An 18,241-nucleotide genomic window follows, 5' to 3' on the forward strand; every position below is an offset into this window, starting at 1 on the left:
ACCACACCCAGCTAATATTTTTAGTATAGATGGGATTTCACCATGTTGGCTGGGCTGGTCTCAAACTCCTGACCTCAAGTGATCTGCCCTCCTTGACCTCCCAAAGTGCTGGGATTACCGTGTGAGCCACTGTGCCTGGCCTCAATCTTCTCTTAATAAATACTTAAACTATGTCTTTTCATGCAAAAAGTCAGGAGGGAGGTAACAAACAGCAGCACCAAAATAACTTTTAAAAATCATTAAATCTACAAGGTACCTATTGTTTCATTTTCTACTTCTCGGGTTAAGCTTTTCCAATATTGTTAATAACCCAAGGGCTAACTTGTATATATGCTCTATCAGATTTAACTGGGAAAAAAAATAAAGAGAAAAAACAAACAAGTAATTTTACCAAGAACGAGCCTGTAAGTCAAGGCATGACAAGCTTCTTCCTTGGCATTACTCCCTGTGGTTACACATTGTTGACATATTCCAAGAACAGCTTTAGGAGGAAAGGTCAAATAAGTAACCCATCTGACTGTGATGAAATAAATTACAGTCAGAGGTAAATTAAATGGTAACTCATTTTTGGTCCCAAACAACTTTAAGAGTCATACATATGTGGTGTGTATTTGAAGGGAAGTAAACTAATGAGATAATTTTAAGACTGTCCTTTTAAAACTTTTATTATATTTGGCAAGGAAAAAGCTTAAATGTGATTTTGCTCCTCCTTTTTTCTCTTCACAGTAAAGGAACTTGTCCAGCCACACCAAGTTTAAGAGCCCAATGCCTACGGAATTAAGGAAATAAGTGTGATTTTTCCATAAGAGGGAGAAACAAAAGCCCCCATATTTTTCTGAAGCTCACCTTCAAGTATTTTCCTTCCTTAATATTTGAGAAAGCCATGTAATAAGCCATTAATTATTCTAACATAAAAATTCATATGAATTAAATATTTCATTAAACATAGGAGTAGGCCGGGCGCGGTGGCTCAAGCCTGTAATCCCAGCACTTTGGGAGGCCGAGATGGGCGGATCACGAGGTCAGGAGATCGAGACCATCCTGGCTAACATGGTGAAACCCCGTCTCTACTAAAAAATACAAAAAAAAAAAAAAAAACTAGCCGGGCGCGGTGGCGGGCGCCTGTAGTCCCAGCTACTCCGGAGGCTGAGGCAGGAGAATGGCGTGAACCCGGGAGGCGGAGCTTGCAGTGAGCTGAGATCCGGCCACTGCACTCCAGCCTGGGCGGCAGAGCGAGACTCCGTCTCAAAAAAAAAAATAAATAAAATAAACATAGGAGTATACCTCCATGTTGTAGGTGAAAAGAAAAATAAAATGTAAGTTGTCACCAGTTATGCACAAATTATATACTTTATTTTTAAAAACAAAACTAATCACATTAGTGAACAAAAGTATATTAATGGATACTTGAAAAATTACTATTGTCCTTCTAAGACATCTACCCATAAATAGAATACCTTCTGAAAAGAATCTTCATCTGTTATGTCATAAACTAAAATAGCTCCATTTGAATCTCTGTAGTAAATTGGACCCAATGCATGGAATCTCTCTTGACCTGCCGTATCCTAAAGAAAGCAACAAATGCTTATTAGATCAGAAGAAAAATACAAATCTGCAATTGCAACTATGGTGAACTTTTGATTAATTGGAAAATATGGCATAAAGTCACAGACAACCACAAAACCCTCCTAACAGAAACAAAACAGCAAAACAGGTCACACAAAAAAATTTTAAGTTATGACCAATATGTAATGTTTTAGTGATATATGACAGTTACTTTTTCCCTCCCAACCTTCCTCCTCCTCAGCAACTTCCCCAACCCCATTAAAAAACCAGTTCAGTTGCCAGAGGGCCAAAACAGCCAACACAGTATTATAAGACAGGAATAGGCTCTGCCCTAAGTTTAAGTTCCCACACTGGGAGAGACAGGGAAACAGCACATGCATCAAGATCACCAGTCAACAAGTACCCTGCTCCATTATCCTAACCCTACTCTCCATAAGTCATTCCCTTGGAAGGCTGGAATATGGAGACACAGGGTGGGGAAAAAAGGCCAGGCAAGCTGTCCACCCACCCTGTCCTCTCTCTGAAGTGGAACCCTTCTGAGTTGACCCTTCTCCAGCTGAAAAGTTGTAACAGCAATATTCAAATATTCAATTATATTCCAGATATAATTCTCAACCAGATTTTAAGATTATTTTTAATTAAAAAAAAAAAAGTTGTGGCTAAGCTCCAATAAACTTAAAAAAAAAGAAAAAAGGAAGAAGCCTCCATGCATAAGAGTTGAAAAAGCTCACTTACCCATATGGCAAGGTTTACTCTTTTCCCACCAATATTTAACTTCTTTGTTAAGAATGATGCCTAAAAAGAGAAATATACATTAAACAATGTTTCATATAAAATACGGTTCTTTATCCTAACAACTATAGATGAATGAATCATCTCAATGTAAAAGTTATCTGGGAGAAAAAGTAATCACCGAGTTTCAAATTAATGATCGAAATTGTTTCATTAAAGATATTATTTACATTTTTACCTAAAAAAAAATCATGTTTTCTGAACATAGGTTATTAAAAATACACAGAAAATAAGTACTTTTTTCTTAATACTTTTCCTTATCTAAGTGGAACAAAATTTTCCCTAGAGCATTTAATTTGATGCTACCTTATCTACTCACAGAAATAAAGAGTTTAAGAGATTTCTAAGATAAAATAAATGTTTACTGGTGGTTTACTTAATGTACAAATATCAATATTATTCAAAATGGTTCCACAATTACTTCGTAACTCAATTGTTTAACATATATTCAGTAATTATCCTAAGCATTAAAGTCAGAGAAATGAAAGGACATGGTTCTAGCTTTTACACTCTATTAGAGAAACAAAAATAAAGAGAATTACAATTCCATGTGATAACTGCTAAAATGGAGGGTTTGCCAAATACACTGTAAAGATAGTACTGAGAAAGGAAGTGTAACAGTTGTCTGAATGAGTCAAAGAAGGCTTCAGAGAGAAGGTAATGATCTCCCCTTTAGGAGCAGTAGGGGTTTTTTCTGATAGATGAGTGATGCCACTGAAGCCTCAAATACATGACCCCATCCCCCAGGGAACTCCAAGTGGGTATGGTCAATACCAGAGATGAGACTACATAGATGGACTTTACCTTATAGTCTCAATAAAACTTGTTCTAAGACACCAGACATGTATTTAGACACACACACACACGTCAGGTATACTTTGGAAATGCTATTTATTGATTTTTATACACTAACAATGCACATTAACACATTAGGATGCTGCTAAACAGAAGGCTAGCTGACTGTATTTATACAAGCATTTCCCAAATTCATTTGAACTCTTTTTCCCTGATTTTCTTCTGTATAGCACTGAACCTTTTTTTCTTAGAAAAATACCTAATTCATCCTAAAGAACAACTGTTTGAACACACAGGACTACTGACAATGGAGAATCACTGAATGGTTTCAAGCAATGGGGAAACAGATCTATATTTTAAGAGAATGACCCTGGGATAGGAAGGGAGGTTGGACTAGAAAAGATAGGTAGAAAGAACACTATTACAAAATTAGGGAAAAATATAAAAAAGGAGGTCTGAACTAAGACCATGAAGATAGGAAAGAAAGAACAGAATCAAGAGTTACTGAAGACAAAATATATCCAGAATCCAGAGTCAGCCGACAAGTTTAAAAAAAGGAATAGAGAGGTGAGTTAAGACCTGTGTAGAGACAGTCACATTTAGGTGTATTTATATAGAAGTAAGTACAAAAAAGGTGAAACAGATAAAAAGTCAGGATAGTGAATTACTGAAGGAAAGAAACGCAAGAAATCTCAATTTCAGGAAGGTCTTTTTGCTATGGGCACACCACAGAAAATTAGAACTAAGAAAAGGCCACTGGATGCAGTGATTAACTAAGGAGTCTACAGATAAATATAAATTGCAGAGCTGGGTTCAAACACATGTATGTCTGCCCTCAAGGCCCCAGCTATCCTCAAGATATTTTAGTAAATAAAATAAAAATTATACAGAAAAGGAGAAAAATAAATTAAACGCCAAAACAGCAAATTAACCTGAAAAATGCAAAGACCAAATACATGTTACGACAATAAATGACTTCTCCCATTTATGCTAGCATAGGGGCTAAGAATATGAACTTTGGAGCAGAACCTGTGGATCTGAATCTCAGCTTTGCTACATACTAGCTGTGTAATTTATCTGAACTCAATCATTTTCATGGTTTCAGTATTAATGCCATACGGAAAAAAAACAAAATCTGAATCCTATCCGAATATTTAATGGATAGGTCAATTTAAATGCCTCTTTTTCAAATACATGTAAGACTGAACCAATCTTCTCCCCAAAATTGGATTTTCATTCTGATTTTAGTATTTTGATCACATTTGCCTTCTCATTGAAGTTTAGAACCTTAAAAATATCTTCTTAAGCCCTTGTCAGTCCATATGCTTCCAAAATCTACCAAGCCTTGCCTTCACATTTCCTCTGGGGTCTATGACCACAAGTCTCTTATTATGTCATAACATAAATACCTCTGGTTCACCTCACACCCTACTCTGCATGCCATATTATCTTCCCAAAGCTTCCCTGGTTTAAAAAAAAACAAAAAAACCCTTACAACTCATTGAAGGATTCCCTAATAGGTTATCATTTTTAATAAGTATGCTTCAATATCCCTGCTGACAGCTAATATCATAACCTTTTGGTCATGAGTGTTAAAAGATTTCTCAGAAGGGAGTGCATCAGAGTTGGTAAAGCTCCCTCATTTCTTTTCTACTGTCCCCTCCGAAATTTCCCACCACTCTCCCATGGTAAATTTAAAGGACAGTATTAAGTCTTCTCTAAGGAACTATGGATACACAAAACACTTTTATGGAAAGGGTACACATCACAACATTGATTATACAGAAAAACAAAAACAATGAAATTATCTGTGTTCAATTAATAGGTAAGTAGTTAAAAATTCACAAAAATAGCCCATCCATGCAGTAAAAACACTAGACAGTCATTTCTACTACTGCTGCTAATATGAGCTAACATTTATTAAATGTTCATTTTCTGCCAAGTACTGTGCTATGCACTTTTCACAAAATCATTAATAAGCTGCTTCTTTATAAAAGTTGGGGAGCCTGCATTTACAATTAAAAGTATCAAAGCCTTATCTTTATATCCAAAGACTTCCACAATGTGTCCACATCTATCTTCTTACGATAGCTTCCAATATTTCTTTACTTATTCTCCAACTTGTATGGCTTTTTTGCATCCTCTGCAATTCTTCTGCCCATAAAATTCCCCTCTAATTTGGGCCTATTCTCTGTTCTCTATCTAAATTCCACTTATCCAAATATGGCTCTTTTTCCCCAAAATTTCATGTTCTCTTATACTCATGCATGCAATGCACACTAAATTTTCCTATCCTAAAGAATTTTAGGGAATCAACTCTACATTTACTGCAGCTTATACTATCTTATACTATAAATTATCTTTTCATGGGTGTAAGTATTCTGTTAACTAGATTATATATATATATACATATTTTTTTTTTTTTGAGACGGAGTCTCGCTCTGTCACCCAGGCTGGAGTGCGGTGGCCGGATCTCAGCTCACTGCAAGCTCCGCCTCCCGGGTTCACGCCATTCTCCTGCCTCAGCCTCCCGAGTAGCTGGGACTACAGGCGCCCGCCACCTCGCCCGGCTAGTTTTTTGTATTTTTTAGTAGAGACGGGGTTTCACCGTGTTAGCCAGGATGGTCTTGATCTCCTGACCTCGTGATCCGCCCATCTCGGCCTCCCAAAGTGCTGGGATTACAGGTGTGAGCCACCGCGCCCGGCCTAGATTATATATTTTTATTTAACGTTTTTACAGCACTTACAATGAAATGGGCAGTGTTCCAAGAGCTTCTCAAATATTAATTCATTTAATTCTCAGGTGCCAATAATGCCCTGTGAGTCAGAGATAATTGTTATCCATGTATTACAGACGTGGAAAATGAGGCATAAGGAGGGTAAATATCTTGCCCAAGGTCACACAGTAAGTGACACAGTGCCATTTGAAATTCCAGGCAGTTTGGCTCCAGATATTAATTGTAACTACTATGCTACGATACTTCCCAGACTAAGATCTGAGTTCTCTAACACTTCCTCTCTTGTGGAAGAAGTGGGGAAAGTCATAGTACCCTGCCTATAATAGACAGTCAAATACTGTTATTATAGATAAGCACATCTACAATATGCCCTGGTAAATCGATGCAGGTATAATTCAATTTAGTAGAAGATATGCTCCTAAGTTTCCTTACTAATCAAATTATTTTAACTCAGATATATGATGCATATTATCAAAGGATCCCTAGTACATTTTTTTTCCTTCATAATGAAAAACTTAAGCCCTGCTCTAAAATTATGAATATATTTAAGAAGAAAGCTGAAACATCAAGATAGCAGCAAACAGGTATAAAAATAGGCACGTAGACCAATGGAACAATAGAGAACCCAGAAATAAAGCCAAATACACCCACCTGATCTTCGACAAAGCATAAAAAAACAGAAATTTGGGAAAAGATAGCCTATTTAACAAATGGCGCTGGGAAAACCGGCAAGCCACATGTAGAAGAATGAAACTGGATCCTCATCTCTCACCTTATATAAAAATCAACTCAAGATGGATCAAAGACTTAAATCTAAGACCTGAAACCATAAAAATTCTAGAGGATAACATTGGAAAAACTCTTCTAGACACTGGCTTAGACAAAGAATTCATGACTAACACCCCAAAAGCAAATGCAACAAAACAAAAATGAATAAATGGGATCTAATTGAACTAAAATGCTTCTGCACAGCAAAATAAATAACCAGTAGAGTAAACAGACAATCCAGAGTGGGAGAAAATGTTCGTAAACTAAGCATCCAACAAAAGACTAATATCCAGAATCTACAAGGAACTCAAACATATCAGCAAGAAAAAAACAAATAATCCCATCAAAAAGTGGGCAAAGGACATGAAAAGACAATTCTTAAAAGAAGATATACAAATAGCCAACAAACATATGAAAAAATACTCAACATGACTAATTATCAGGGAAATGCAAATTAAAATCACAATGAGACATCCCTTACTCCTGCAAGAATGGCCATAATTAAAAAGTCAATATAACAATAGATGCTAGTGTGGATGTGACCAAAGGGGAGCACTTTTACACTGCTGGTGGGAATGTAAACTAGAACCACCACTATGGAAAACAGGATGGAGATTACTTAAAGAACTAAAAGTATTATAAAACTATCATTTGATCCAGCAATCCCACTACTGAGCATCTACCCAAAAGAAAAGAAGTCATCATATGAAAAAGTCACATGCACAGTTTATTTCAGCACGATTCACAATTCACAATTGCAAAGATATGGAACCAACCTGAGTGTCCATCAACTAACAAGTGAATAAAGAAAATGCAGTATATATATACCATAGAATACTACTCAGCCATAAAAAGGAATGAAATAATGTCTTTTACAGCAACTTGGATGGAGCTGGAAGCCATTATTCTAAGTGAAGTAGCTCAGGAATGGAAAACCAAATATTGTATGTTCTCACTTACAAGTGAGACTTAACCTATGAGGATGCAAAGGTATAAGAATGATATCATGGACTTTGGGTACTCAAGGAGGAAGGTTTGGAGGAGGGTATGGGATAAAACACTACATATTGAACATGGTGTACACTGCTCAGGTGCACCAAAATCTCAGAAATCACCACTGAAGAACTTATCCATGTAACAAAAAACACCTATACCCCCAAAACTATTGAAATAAAAATAAAAATTAATTTATAAAAAAAGATAGCAGCAAACAATCAAAAAGCTGAAATTTGTCTTTTCTTTTTTAATCACCTCTACCAGGCACACTTAATTTGGCCAGACTACTGAGATACCACTGGTTATAACAATTACTCTGGAGCAGTGGTTCTTAATTCTTACATGGTAGTGAAGGTGGGAGAAGTAATTACAAACTTCTTTAAGAATATGAAGAAAGCCACGAACCTACTCACTCCCCAAAACACCCTAATATGCACATACTAAAAACAATTCCCATGTACTTCCAAGAGATTTACAAATGCCTGGCAACATCTCGGTAAAGAACCCCCAGTGTACAAAGGGAAGGAGGGAGAGTGACATTGAATAACAGCCAATTCAAAAGGTTCTAGGACTATAGGAAGGTGGAAAAAACAAAAACAAAAAACAACCATACTGTGTGCCAAGCACTGTGCTTGGGCTTTTTCATTTAATTTTCAACAACTCTGTGAAACAGATACTTAGTCTTACTTTACGGCTGTGAACCTGATATATTTAAAAAAAATACAGTGACTCATGGAAGGTCAGACAACTCAGCTGGGTGCTGCAGTGGGTGGAAACCTGTCTGACTCCACAATAGTTTTTCCACTGTACAAAGCTAACTATTCTAGAACATACACACATTTCTTAACCTGGCACTCCTCCACTTGGACAGTAAGCGTTCTTGGACCCTAACCTCCCCAAATATTCTCAGGGTAGGCACAAAATATTACTAGCAAGGATCCAAGTAAGTAATGGCACATTTTCCACCCTATCTCCTTCAAATCCTGAGTTATTTCACCAGTACATCTTCTAATCCCAATTATTTCATCTTCTATGCTTTAGTGAGATTAAAAAATTAACAATCTTATCAGCTCAGGTTGTCATCTGTAACTTGTATTAACACCTGATTCTTGTTTACCCAACTGCTTACCGGAAATCATAGTGGATGACAAAAAAAAAAGAAAATGCTATTTAAAAAAAAAATTGACAGGTAATCACAGGGAGGAGGAAAAAAATTAAAAATTAAAAAACCTAAAAAGAAAAGGATTACTAAGAAATAATAGGGAAAAAATATATCTGCCAAATTAAAGTCTTTTCATAACTTGTTTAATCAATTTTTTGGTTCTGTTAGCCAGACCATTTGCTGTGCTTGCTAACTACTGTTCTGGCAAAGCAAACCACCTAAAGTAGTATTTAACAATTATAAGGTATCTGTTGAAAGCAACATAGTAACTACACTGTGAACAAATACTTTCCTGGCTTTATCTAGTATCAACTAAATTCAACAGACTTCATTAATTGGGGGCCTAGGGTGGGGGAGTGTATGAGTAAGAGAGAGTGCGTGTGTGCAAAATAAATATTCTTGCTAGTTGCTAACACTGGTACAGACTTAAGTATTTAAAGAATGTACAATTGTCAATTTTTAAAATAAAAAAAAAAAATAAATGAATAAAGCATTACCACTTCCAGACTTAAGACATGACAGAATTCAGGCAGGTTAATTTATAAAATTGGCCCTCTCTAGCAAGGCAATAAAAATTAGCTATCAAAAAACTAAGCTAGGCCGGGCGCAGTGGCTCATGCCTGTAATCCCAACACTTTGGGAGGCCAAGGTGGGTGGATCACCTGAGGTCAGGAGTTCAAGACCAGCCTGACCAAAAAGGTGAAACCCCATTTCTACTAAAAATACAAAATTAACCGCGCGCTACGGTGGGCACCCGTAATCCCAGCTACTTGGGAGGCTGAGGCAGGAGAATTGCTTGAACCCAGGGGGCAAAGGTTGCAGTGAACCAAGATCACGCCACTCCACTCCAGCCTGGGCGAAAGAGCGATACTCCATCTCAGTGGAAAAAAAAAAGGAAAAAAAAAAAAAAAAAAAAAAAACCCCTAAGCTAGGTGCTTGAATATTTCCACATTTCTTCTTAGTTCCTAAAAACAAGGATTTTAATTAGTTTAAGAGTCCAAATAAAAACTTTCAAAAGGAAAGTCAGAGAATCACATTTAAAGAGTAACTCAAAGCACAAAGCAGAAAATGGCAGTCAGATATAGAAATTTGTGGCCACATTCAGAAAAACTCATTTCTTAAGTAAAATCACCCAAACTTCCATAAAATACTAAGGGGAAAAAGATTTTAAAAAGAACTTCAATTATTATACTGTATGAAGATATTATAATAAATCACTTAAATCAACAGTCATGTGGCTTTCAATGATACTTAGAAGACACTTTGAACGCTCAAAATATTCTTTGTGCAAACAAAGAAACCAAGATTCCTAGACTAAGACTATGATGCAAAACTTAAAACCACTGATTTATTTTAAAAAAAAGCAGTAGACTAGGCTTAAGAAAAAAAAGCACACCATTTCTATTTTTAAAATTTATTGATTTATTACTATTTTATTTTTATTTTTTTGAGATGGAGTCTTGCTCTGTCACCCAGGCTGGAGTGCAATGGTGCAATCTTGGGTCACAGTAACCTTTGCCTCCCAGGTTCAAGTGATGCTCCTTCCTTAGTCTCCCGAGTAGCTGGGATTACAGGTATCCAGCATCATGCCCGGCTAATTTTTTTATTTTTGTAGAGACGAGGTTTCACCATGTTGGCTAGGCTGGTCTTGAACTCCTGACCTCAGGTGATCCACCCACCTCAGCCTCCCAAAGTGCTGCACTTACAGGCGTGAGCCACCATGCCTGGCCCTTTTATTTTTATTTTTTAAAAACAGGGTCTCACTATGTTGCCCAGGTTGGTCTTAAACTCCTGGGCTCCAGCTATCCTCCTCCCTATGCCTCTCAAAGTGCTGGGATTACTGGGCCACTATGCTCAGCTGGTACACCATTTCTATTTGTGGGACCTTGGAAATTTAATTCAAGTATTTTTTATTTTTTAAGAGACAGAGTCTCACTCCGTGACCTAGCTGGAGGGCAGTGGCACAATCATAGCTCACTGCTGCCTCAACTTCTTAGGCGCAAGTGATCCACCAGCCTCCGCCTCCTGAGTATCCAGGAATATGAGTGTGCACCACCATGCCCAGCTTTTTTTTTTAACTAGAGATGGAGTCTTGTTACGTCACCCATGCTGGTCTTGAACTTGTGTCCTCAAGCAATCCTCCCACCTCATCCTCCCAAAGCATGGGATTATAGGTGCGAGCCACCGCACCCAGCTGAATCCAAGTCTTAGTTTCCTCATTTGCCAAACTGTCAGGATACTACCTGCCTAGCCAACCTTATAGCACTACTTTGCTAATCACCCAGGCACCTATCCTAGACTTCAGGAGACAGGCAGAATTCTATAGTTGGGACTCTAAAAAGAAAGGGGACTGTTGATCTCGATTAATCTTCAATAAGCACCTTCAATAAGAGGGGGGGAAAAAAAAGAGTACATAACCTAGAAGCACAGATATAAAGAGGGCATACCAAATTGAGGAAGTGGTTAAAACCAAAGTGGCACAATCCTTTAAGAATAAAGTCAAGAAAAGTAACTGATATTTAAATACCTTGCTCATCTTTATATTCCCCAGCTAATACAATGTTTGACATATACCATGTATAAAATAAATGTTTCTTGAATTTAACTGCGTAGATTCAACCGTATTGCCTTCACAAATTTCAGAGAAACAGTAGTAGTAACTCCCTCACTCCAATTGTCTTTCTTATTTCTGCCAAATTTATCAAAGCCTCAAATCAGCGAGGAAACCACACAAGAGAGCTTGTGTAAGTTAAGAGAGCTTACCTACAGGATTACTCCATAACTACCAGTAACCTTGGAGCAGCTCTGGAAAAAGAGGGCCACAGTAAAACACCAAAGTATGGCAAATGTCACAATCAAAAAAAAAAAAAGAAAAAAGAAAGAAAGAAAGTGAATTGCGGAAATGTAGGTATCAGTGAAAACACCAGAACGGATTTGCTTTATTTTAAAAATATTTATCTAATCTATAAGCAATTTTACAATGTAATGACCCCTCAGAGACAGCATGAGTTCTCAAAATAATTCACGTGAAAATAATCCCATTACCTTTTTTGACTCAATTACCTTGAAAGAAAAACATAAATCCAGCATCATCTATTCATTTAACAGCAAACAGCAAACATTTATTACACAAACATGTGCCAGGCTCTGTGCTAGGAGCTTTACACATGATGGCTGTCCATGTAATCCACATAAAGTCCTATAAGTAAGGTACTCCCATTTTACAGAAAAGGAGCTCGCTTACAGGCATTAGAATATCCTGTCAGGATAATGATGGCTATGAAGTGAGAGTAAGAATTCAAACCCCAGTCTAACTTCAAAGTCCGTTCTCTTTTCATCACATTATATGGCCTCCTCATAGATCTGAGTACTGCAGAAACAGCATATCTTGTCTTCTGCAAGAATTTGACAAAGCATCTCATGATAACCTTGTGGGCAAGACAGATGTGGCTTGAGCAAAAAGGAGAACTGCAATGCTGGAGTAACTGTTAACATTTTATTAAGGGATTTGTGTCCACTAGGTAGTAGCCCATAGAGTCAGTCTTCTATTATTATTAATATGTATAGCACTCCATTAATAACTGTTTCTTACTCAAGGGAAGGAGGAGGGAATGGCCTGTGACCCTCCCTAAGATTCTATATGTCTACAGAAAATAGAACTTCCGGTCATGCATCACTGGACTACAGTAAGACTTGCTACAGAGCTTTGTACTTGGCCCTCTCTCCCCCTGCTTTCTTTCAAAATCTTTAATAATGACCTGTTGGGAATATTAAAGGCATTCTTACCTAACTTTCAGATGGCAAAGTTAAAAAGTAGCTAATCCAGACAGTAGATTCCACACCTTATTCTTTGCATGTCCAGGACCCAACCCAGTGCCTGGTCCACAGGAGCCCAGTCAGTGTTTCGTGAATTACAGAATCCAAATTAAAAAGGACATTAACAGGCTTACCTACTGGAGTAAATCTACCAAAGTCAACCTTAATGGGTCAAGTGTATTAGAAACAAAAGAAAAAGCTTAACTACAATACCAAAGAAAAGAGAATTTGAGAGATACAAATAATGCTTTTTTTTTTTTTGAAGCAATTAAGACTAAGATGTTTCAATTGACAGCAAATTCAGTGTTTACCGAAGTGAGAGCTTCCCCAAAAGCTCACAGAATCTACTTAAGTGTTGGAAAAGGATTCTCAACAGGTGAGGTGATAGCCTGCAATTCTCTGTTCAGTTCAAACCACCACGCCTGGAATTATTTCTACAGCTCAACGAATCACACTTTAAGGAAAGAGGGAAAACGATTAAATAGTGTCTAGAAGAGATATCAAGATAGTGAAAGGGCCATGCACAGTGGCTCATACCTGTAATTTCAGCATTTCAGGAGGCCAAAGCAGGAGGATTGCTTGAGCTCAGAGTTCTAGAACAGCCTGGGCAACATAGCAAAACCTCAACTCTACTAAAAATAAAGAAAAAAACTAGCCATGCATTGTGGCGCACGCCTGTGGTCCCAGCTACTTGGAGGCTGAGGTGGAAGGATTACTTGAGCCCAGGAGTTGGAGGCTGCAGGCAGCTATGATAGCACCACTGCACTCCAGCCTGCAAAACAGAGCAAGACTCTGCCTCCAAAAACAAAAAAAAAAAGTGAAAGGATTTAAAACGATGTCACTGTCACTGGAAATCTAGTTAAGGGAACTAGAGTTGTTCACCCAAGAGAAGACTAGATAGTTATCTTCAACTCTCAGAAGGAATGTCATATGAGATACCAAGATTCAGAAGGGAGAATTAGGACTGAAAAATACAGGGAAACAGATTTTGGCTTTCTATACAGAAAAACTTACTAGAAATTAGACCTGTCTAAAAATGAAGTGGGACCAGGAGTGGTGGCTCACACCTGTAATCCCAGCACTTTGGGAGGCCAAGGCAGGTGGATCACCTGAGGTCAGCAGTTCGAGACCAGCCTGGCCAACATGGCAAAATCCCATCTCTACTAAACATACAAAAATTAGCCAGGCATGGAGGCACGCGCCTGCAGTCCCAGCTACTCGGAAGGCTGAGGCAGGAGAATCGCTTGAATCCAGGAGATGGAGGTTGCAGCGAGTTGAGATCGTACCCCTAGACTCCGGCCTGGGTGATAAGAGTGAGACTCTGTCTCAAAAACAAAACAAAACAAAATTTTAAATGAAATGGGCCACCTTAGGACATAGTGAGCTTTCCACTTTCCATAATACCAGTTCATTTCACCACCAAGATGTTAAAAAAAAAGGGGGGGGACAACCACTTGACTAAACATTAAAAGACCAAAATAGTGATCCATACATAAACTATCTTAAATTCCTGTCAATCCTGCAATTCTTTGAAATGTATGAGAATGTACTTTATAGAAATACAAAGTAGTTTACAGAGATAGGTACTCTGTTGACAAGAAAAAAGGTGAACTCTTCCTCTCATATCTTCTCACACCATTTCCTCTCCATTTGGAAATTAAAAAGATACAAAGTTGTGTCTTACAAGTCACATAAATCAAATTCCTCTGAAAAATTGTTAAGAAAGATGAGGTGAACTGGTATCTCTGAAAGGGATTAGACACATTGCTGTTTACATACATCGGTGTACAACAAAATCCTAAATTCTATAATATAATTCAGATATTAACACTGGGTATCTACTACAACTTCGTCCTCCCCTGTGTAGGAGTGCAGTGGCTTTTCATATATTTAAAAACTTTTACTTTGCTTTTAGCTTCAAGAATGTTTTAGAAATTTATGAAAAGGTATGGCCAGGCGCGGTGGCTCATGTCTGTAATCCCAGCACTTTGGAAAGCTAAGACAGGCAAATCACCTGAGGTCAGGAGTTCGAGACCTGCCTGGCCAATATGGTGAAATCCCATCTCTACTAAAAATACAAAAAAATTAGCCAGGCATGGTGGCACGTGCCTGTAATCCCAGCTGCTTGGGAGGTTGATGCAGGACAATCACTTGACCCAGGAGGTGGAGGTTGCAGTGAGTGAAGATTGCTGCACTTCAGCCTGGGTGAAAGGGCAAGATTCAAGTTATCCTTTGAAAAAAACGCGAAGACCTCAATTACAATAGTTTTCTTTTATCTTAGATCTTTGCATAAAGGAAAACACTAGATGGGTTATTTACCAATATCCAGAGGTAATGTGATTTTATTGCTCAAAATCTGAAGTCAGACAGGGGTTCAAATTTGAGCTTGGACACTCCTGTACCACTGACTTGTGGTAATATTACTGTCAGCAAAATTACTCAACTAAACCTGTTTCCTCACCTGTAGGGCTATCCACTAAACTATCCACTTCATAGGGTGTTATAAGAATTAAATGACAGAAATCAAGCAAAATAATCAGCACAGTAAGAACTCACTAAATGTTAGCTATTGTTACCACTTTACCTAAGTAAATCTCTAAACTTCTAAACGATCCTGGGTATTTGTCCAGTGAATTTTCTTGATCCAAAACACAAGGCTCTCACTAACAGGACACTGAACAATAACAATTCATTATTAAAATTTTGTTAGTGCTCTGGTACAAGGATTTTTTTTTAATGCAGTTTCCTGGCACTCACTTTTTCAGATATGCTTTACATACGAGTAAAAACAGAAGAGTAAAAATAGAACATGGAATCAGAGCCAGAGCGTCTTGTAAATTCTAGACTCAGTTTAATAATAGCATCAAACATCCAATGTCACAACAATTAGGAGATTACGCATTCTATTAAGTAGTGTTGATGTTTTCACATACTACACATTTACTAATTAAGACCTATTGTGCAAGTTGGGGCAGTAAAGATAGACAACTTACACTGGACCAGGTCATCAGGGCTTTTTCTGTATATTTATCCTGACAACCCTATGAGCTAGATACTACCATTATGGCCATTTTAACAGAAGAAACAGGCACAGACAGGTTAAGTAACTTACCCAGTATGACACAGCTAGTTAAATGGATGGAGGTGAGACATGAACCTAGACAATCAGGCTCAAAAGTGCACTAGACTTTACTGCCTTTGGACAAATTGATAAGTCAAATTAGTAGGATAAATTTCTTTTAATACATGAAAACTGATTTCTCTGGGAGAGTGGGGTGAGTACAACTCCCTTAAAGGCCTGGCTTCACTCTCAATCAATGATAACATGTTAACACCTTTCCAATGTACCTGTAGAAGCCGGCCTTTTATTACAGGTAAAGAAAATGAGTAACAGCACCGGCTTTTAGTCTGGGGACCAATTGTTGGTCAGTATTCACTTGATGTTTCAGCGTGGGTCAATCGACCTCGCAGAATATGAGTGACCCACAAGTCAGACCCACGCAGGCTGCAATGAAACTGCGTAACACGCCTGGGCAAGCGGTCATTTCAAAAAACCTCCAGAGATGGCTCTTTTGCCATTCCTGTTACTCAGGACAAAATGGAACTTGCATAAACACTTAGTCATCAGTAAGCGCTGAAGTTACAAATCACCTAATTCACAAAATCGAATCCGCAGCTAAGTTCCTAATTATGAAAGAAAGAAAAGGAGCTAACATTTGAAGACTGCAACGCTGAAGACACCTGGGGCCCAGGAAGTGCAGTAAATGGGAAAAAAAAAAAAAAAAAAAAAGCCCACAGACGGGGACCACAACGTGCGCAGCCACCACGGAGGGCACTGGGGACTTTTCAGGGCCCTTCCACTTCCCTCCCAACCAGCCTGTCCTCGCGTCTACAGGCTGCCCCGACCTGGTGATTCCCCAGGGCGAATTCGGAAAGGTAAACCGAAGGCGGAGATGACAGGCCTGGGATTTACCAGCCTAGATCCAGGGGACCGGGGCGGCAAAGTTTCCCCAGCCCCAGAGGGGTAGGGGCCCTGAGGCGCCCCCTCCCGCTCCCCGAGGTCCGCACCTGCAGAGTTGTGATGTGCTTGTCGTTAAACTTGTTCTCGCAGTAGCGCAGCACCAGCGACGTCTTCCCCACGCAGCCTTCCCCCAGCAGCACCACCTTGAACGAGTAGGCTCGGCCCGCCGCCGCCGCCCCGCCGCCGCCGGCCGCAGCCATCCCGTCGCTTCCCGGCCGCCCGAGCCCGAGTGTCGCGCCGCCCTCCCCACAGCCGCGGCAGCGCCTTTACAGCCACAGCCGGCTCAGCCCCCACCACCCCGGCTCCGCCGACCCGGGCGCTGTCCCCACTCCCTCCTCGGGCGAGGCCTGGAAGGGCTGAGTGAAAGTCCGAGGACGAAGGGCCCCAGCCCACCACGTCAGGCACCGGAGGAAAGGCGAAGAACGATCCCTCTCTGCCTCCCTCTAATGGCGTCTCCTTCCTCCTACGTCACACCTCGGGTCACGTGAGCGCCGCGGCCGGGGCGGCCCCTGCGACTAGCCCCAGAAGAACGTGCCTGGACGTGGGCGGGGCTTCTGGAGCATCTCCAGGGGTGGAGCTGGATGTGAGTCAAGCGCCTACTGGCAATCTAGGGCAGAGCCCCGCCGCTTGTGAGCCACCTCTGCTCTGCAGTTGGTGGGAGCCTGCGGGAATAAGAAACCAGGAATTTGAGGTGAGCCCACCTCTGGTGAAATGAAGTGCAGAACTTCATCGTTTTTGCCGAGGGGATGTTCACAAGGCTAATGATCTCTTACACCAGAGGTCACTGTAAACCAAATCTGTCAAGGTGCCCTCGAATCTCTCTCTGTGGGATCCCGAATCATAGCGCTTCCCAGTTCCTCTGACCTCGTGGTCAACTACTCCATCATCTTTCAAGTCTCAGCTTAAACCGCATCTCTGACCACCCAATCCTTCCCCCATCCTTCCATTCCCCCACCCCACAAAATTAGGTATTTCCTAACACCAGTATGTCTCCTTCACCAGGGCTTTACACACTCCATGGAAATTATTTTATCGACTCTTATTAGGCTGTAGGTTTGTTGAGGGCGAGGTCTGTATAAGACCTGCCCACCTCTGAATTCCTAACCCCAAGGACTCTTCAGTTTTTCTGTCTTTCATGAAGCCTCTGACATTCCATGGTACTCCACCTTGAGGCAACTTGTTTGATGATTGCTTGTTTTTTCTTATCTGCATCCCCATTCTTTTTTATTTGTTTTTATTTTTAATTTTGAGACGGAGTCTCGCTGTATCGCCCAGGCTGGAGTGCAGTGGCGTGATCTCGACTTACTGCAATCTCTGCCTCTTGGTTCAAGTGATTCTCCTGCCTCAGGCTCCCGAGTAGCTGGGACCATAGGCGCCCACCACCACGACCCGCTAATTTTTGTATTTTTCGTGGAGACGAGGTTTCACCATGTTGGCCAGGCTGGTCTTGAACTCCTGACCTCAGGTGATCCACCCACCTCAGCCTCCCAAAGTGCTGGGCTTACAGGTGTGAGCCACCATGCCTGGCCCTTTTATTTTTATTTTTTAAAAACAGGGTCTCACTATGTTGCCCAGGTTGGTCTTAAA

At 39.8% G+C, this 18,241-nt stretch overlaps 1 protein-coding gene across 1 annotated transcript in view; it reads right to left on the bottom strand.

Annotated features, from left to right (window-relative positions):
- The window catches only part of LOC105473367 (RAB21, member RAS oncogene family), a 31,045-nt gene extending 13,925 nt beyond the window's left edge, over positions 1 to 17,120 (bottom strand). The window contains exons 1-3 of the mRNA XM_011727155.3: positions 16,702 to 17,120; positions 2,302 to 2,361; positions 1,458 to 1,565 (exon numbers count right to left, since the gene is read on the bottom strand). Coding sequence (XP_011725457.2) covers positions 1,458 to 1,565; positions 2,302 to 2,361; positions 16,702 to 16,854 — 321 coding nt within the window. The 5' untranslated portion in view covers positions 16,855 to 17,120. The remainder of the gene's footprint in view (positions 1 to 1,457; positions 1,566 to 2,301; positions 2,362 to 16,701) is intronic.
- Positions 17,121 to 18,241: the final 1,121 nt, after the last annotated feature.

The sequence above is a fragment of the Macaca nemestrina genome, chromosome 10 (assembly GCF_043159975.1).
Source record: "Macaca nemestrina isolate mMacNem1 chromosome 10, mMacNem.hap1, whole genome shotgun sequence".
Lineage (NCBI taxonomy): Eukaryota > Metazoa > Chordata > Mammalia > Primates > Cercopithecidae > Macaca > Macaca nemestrina.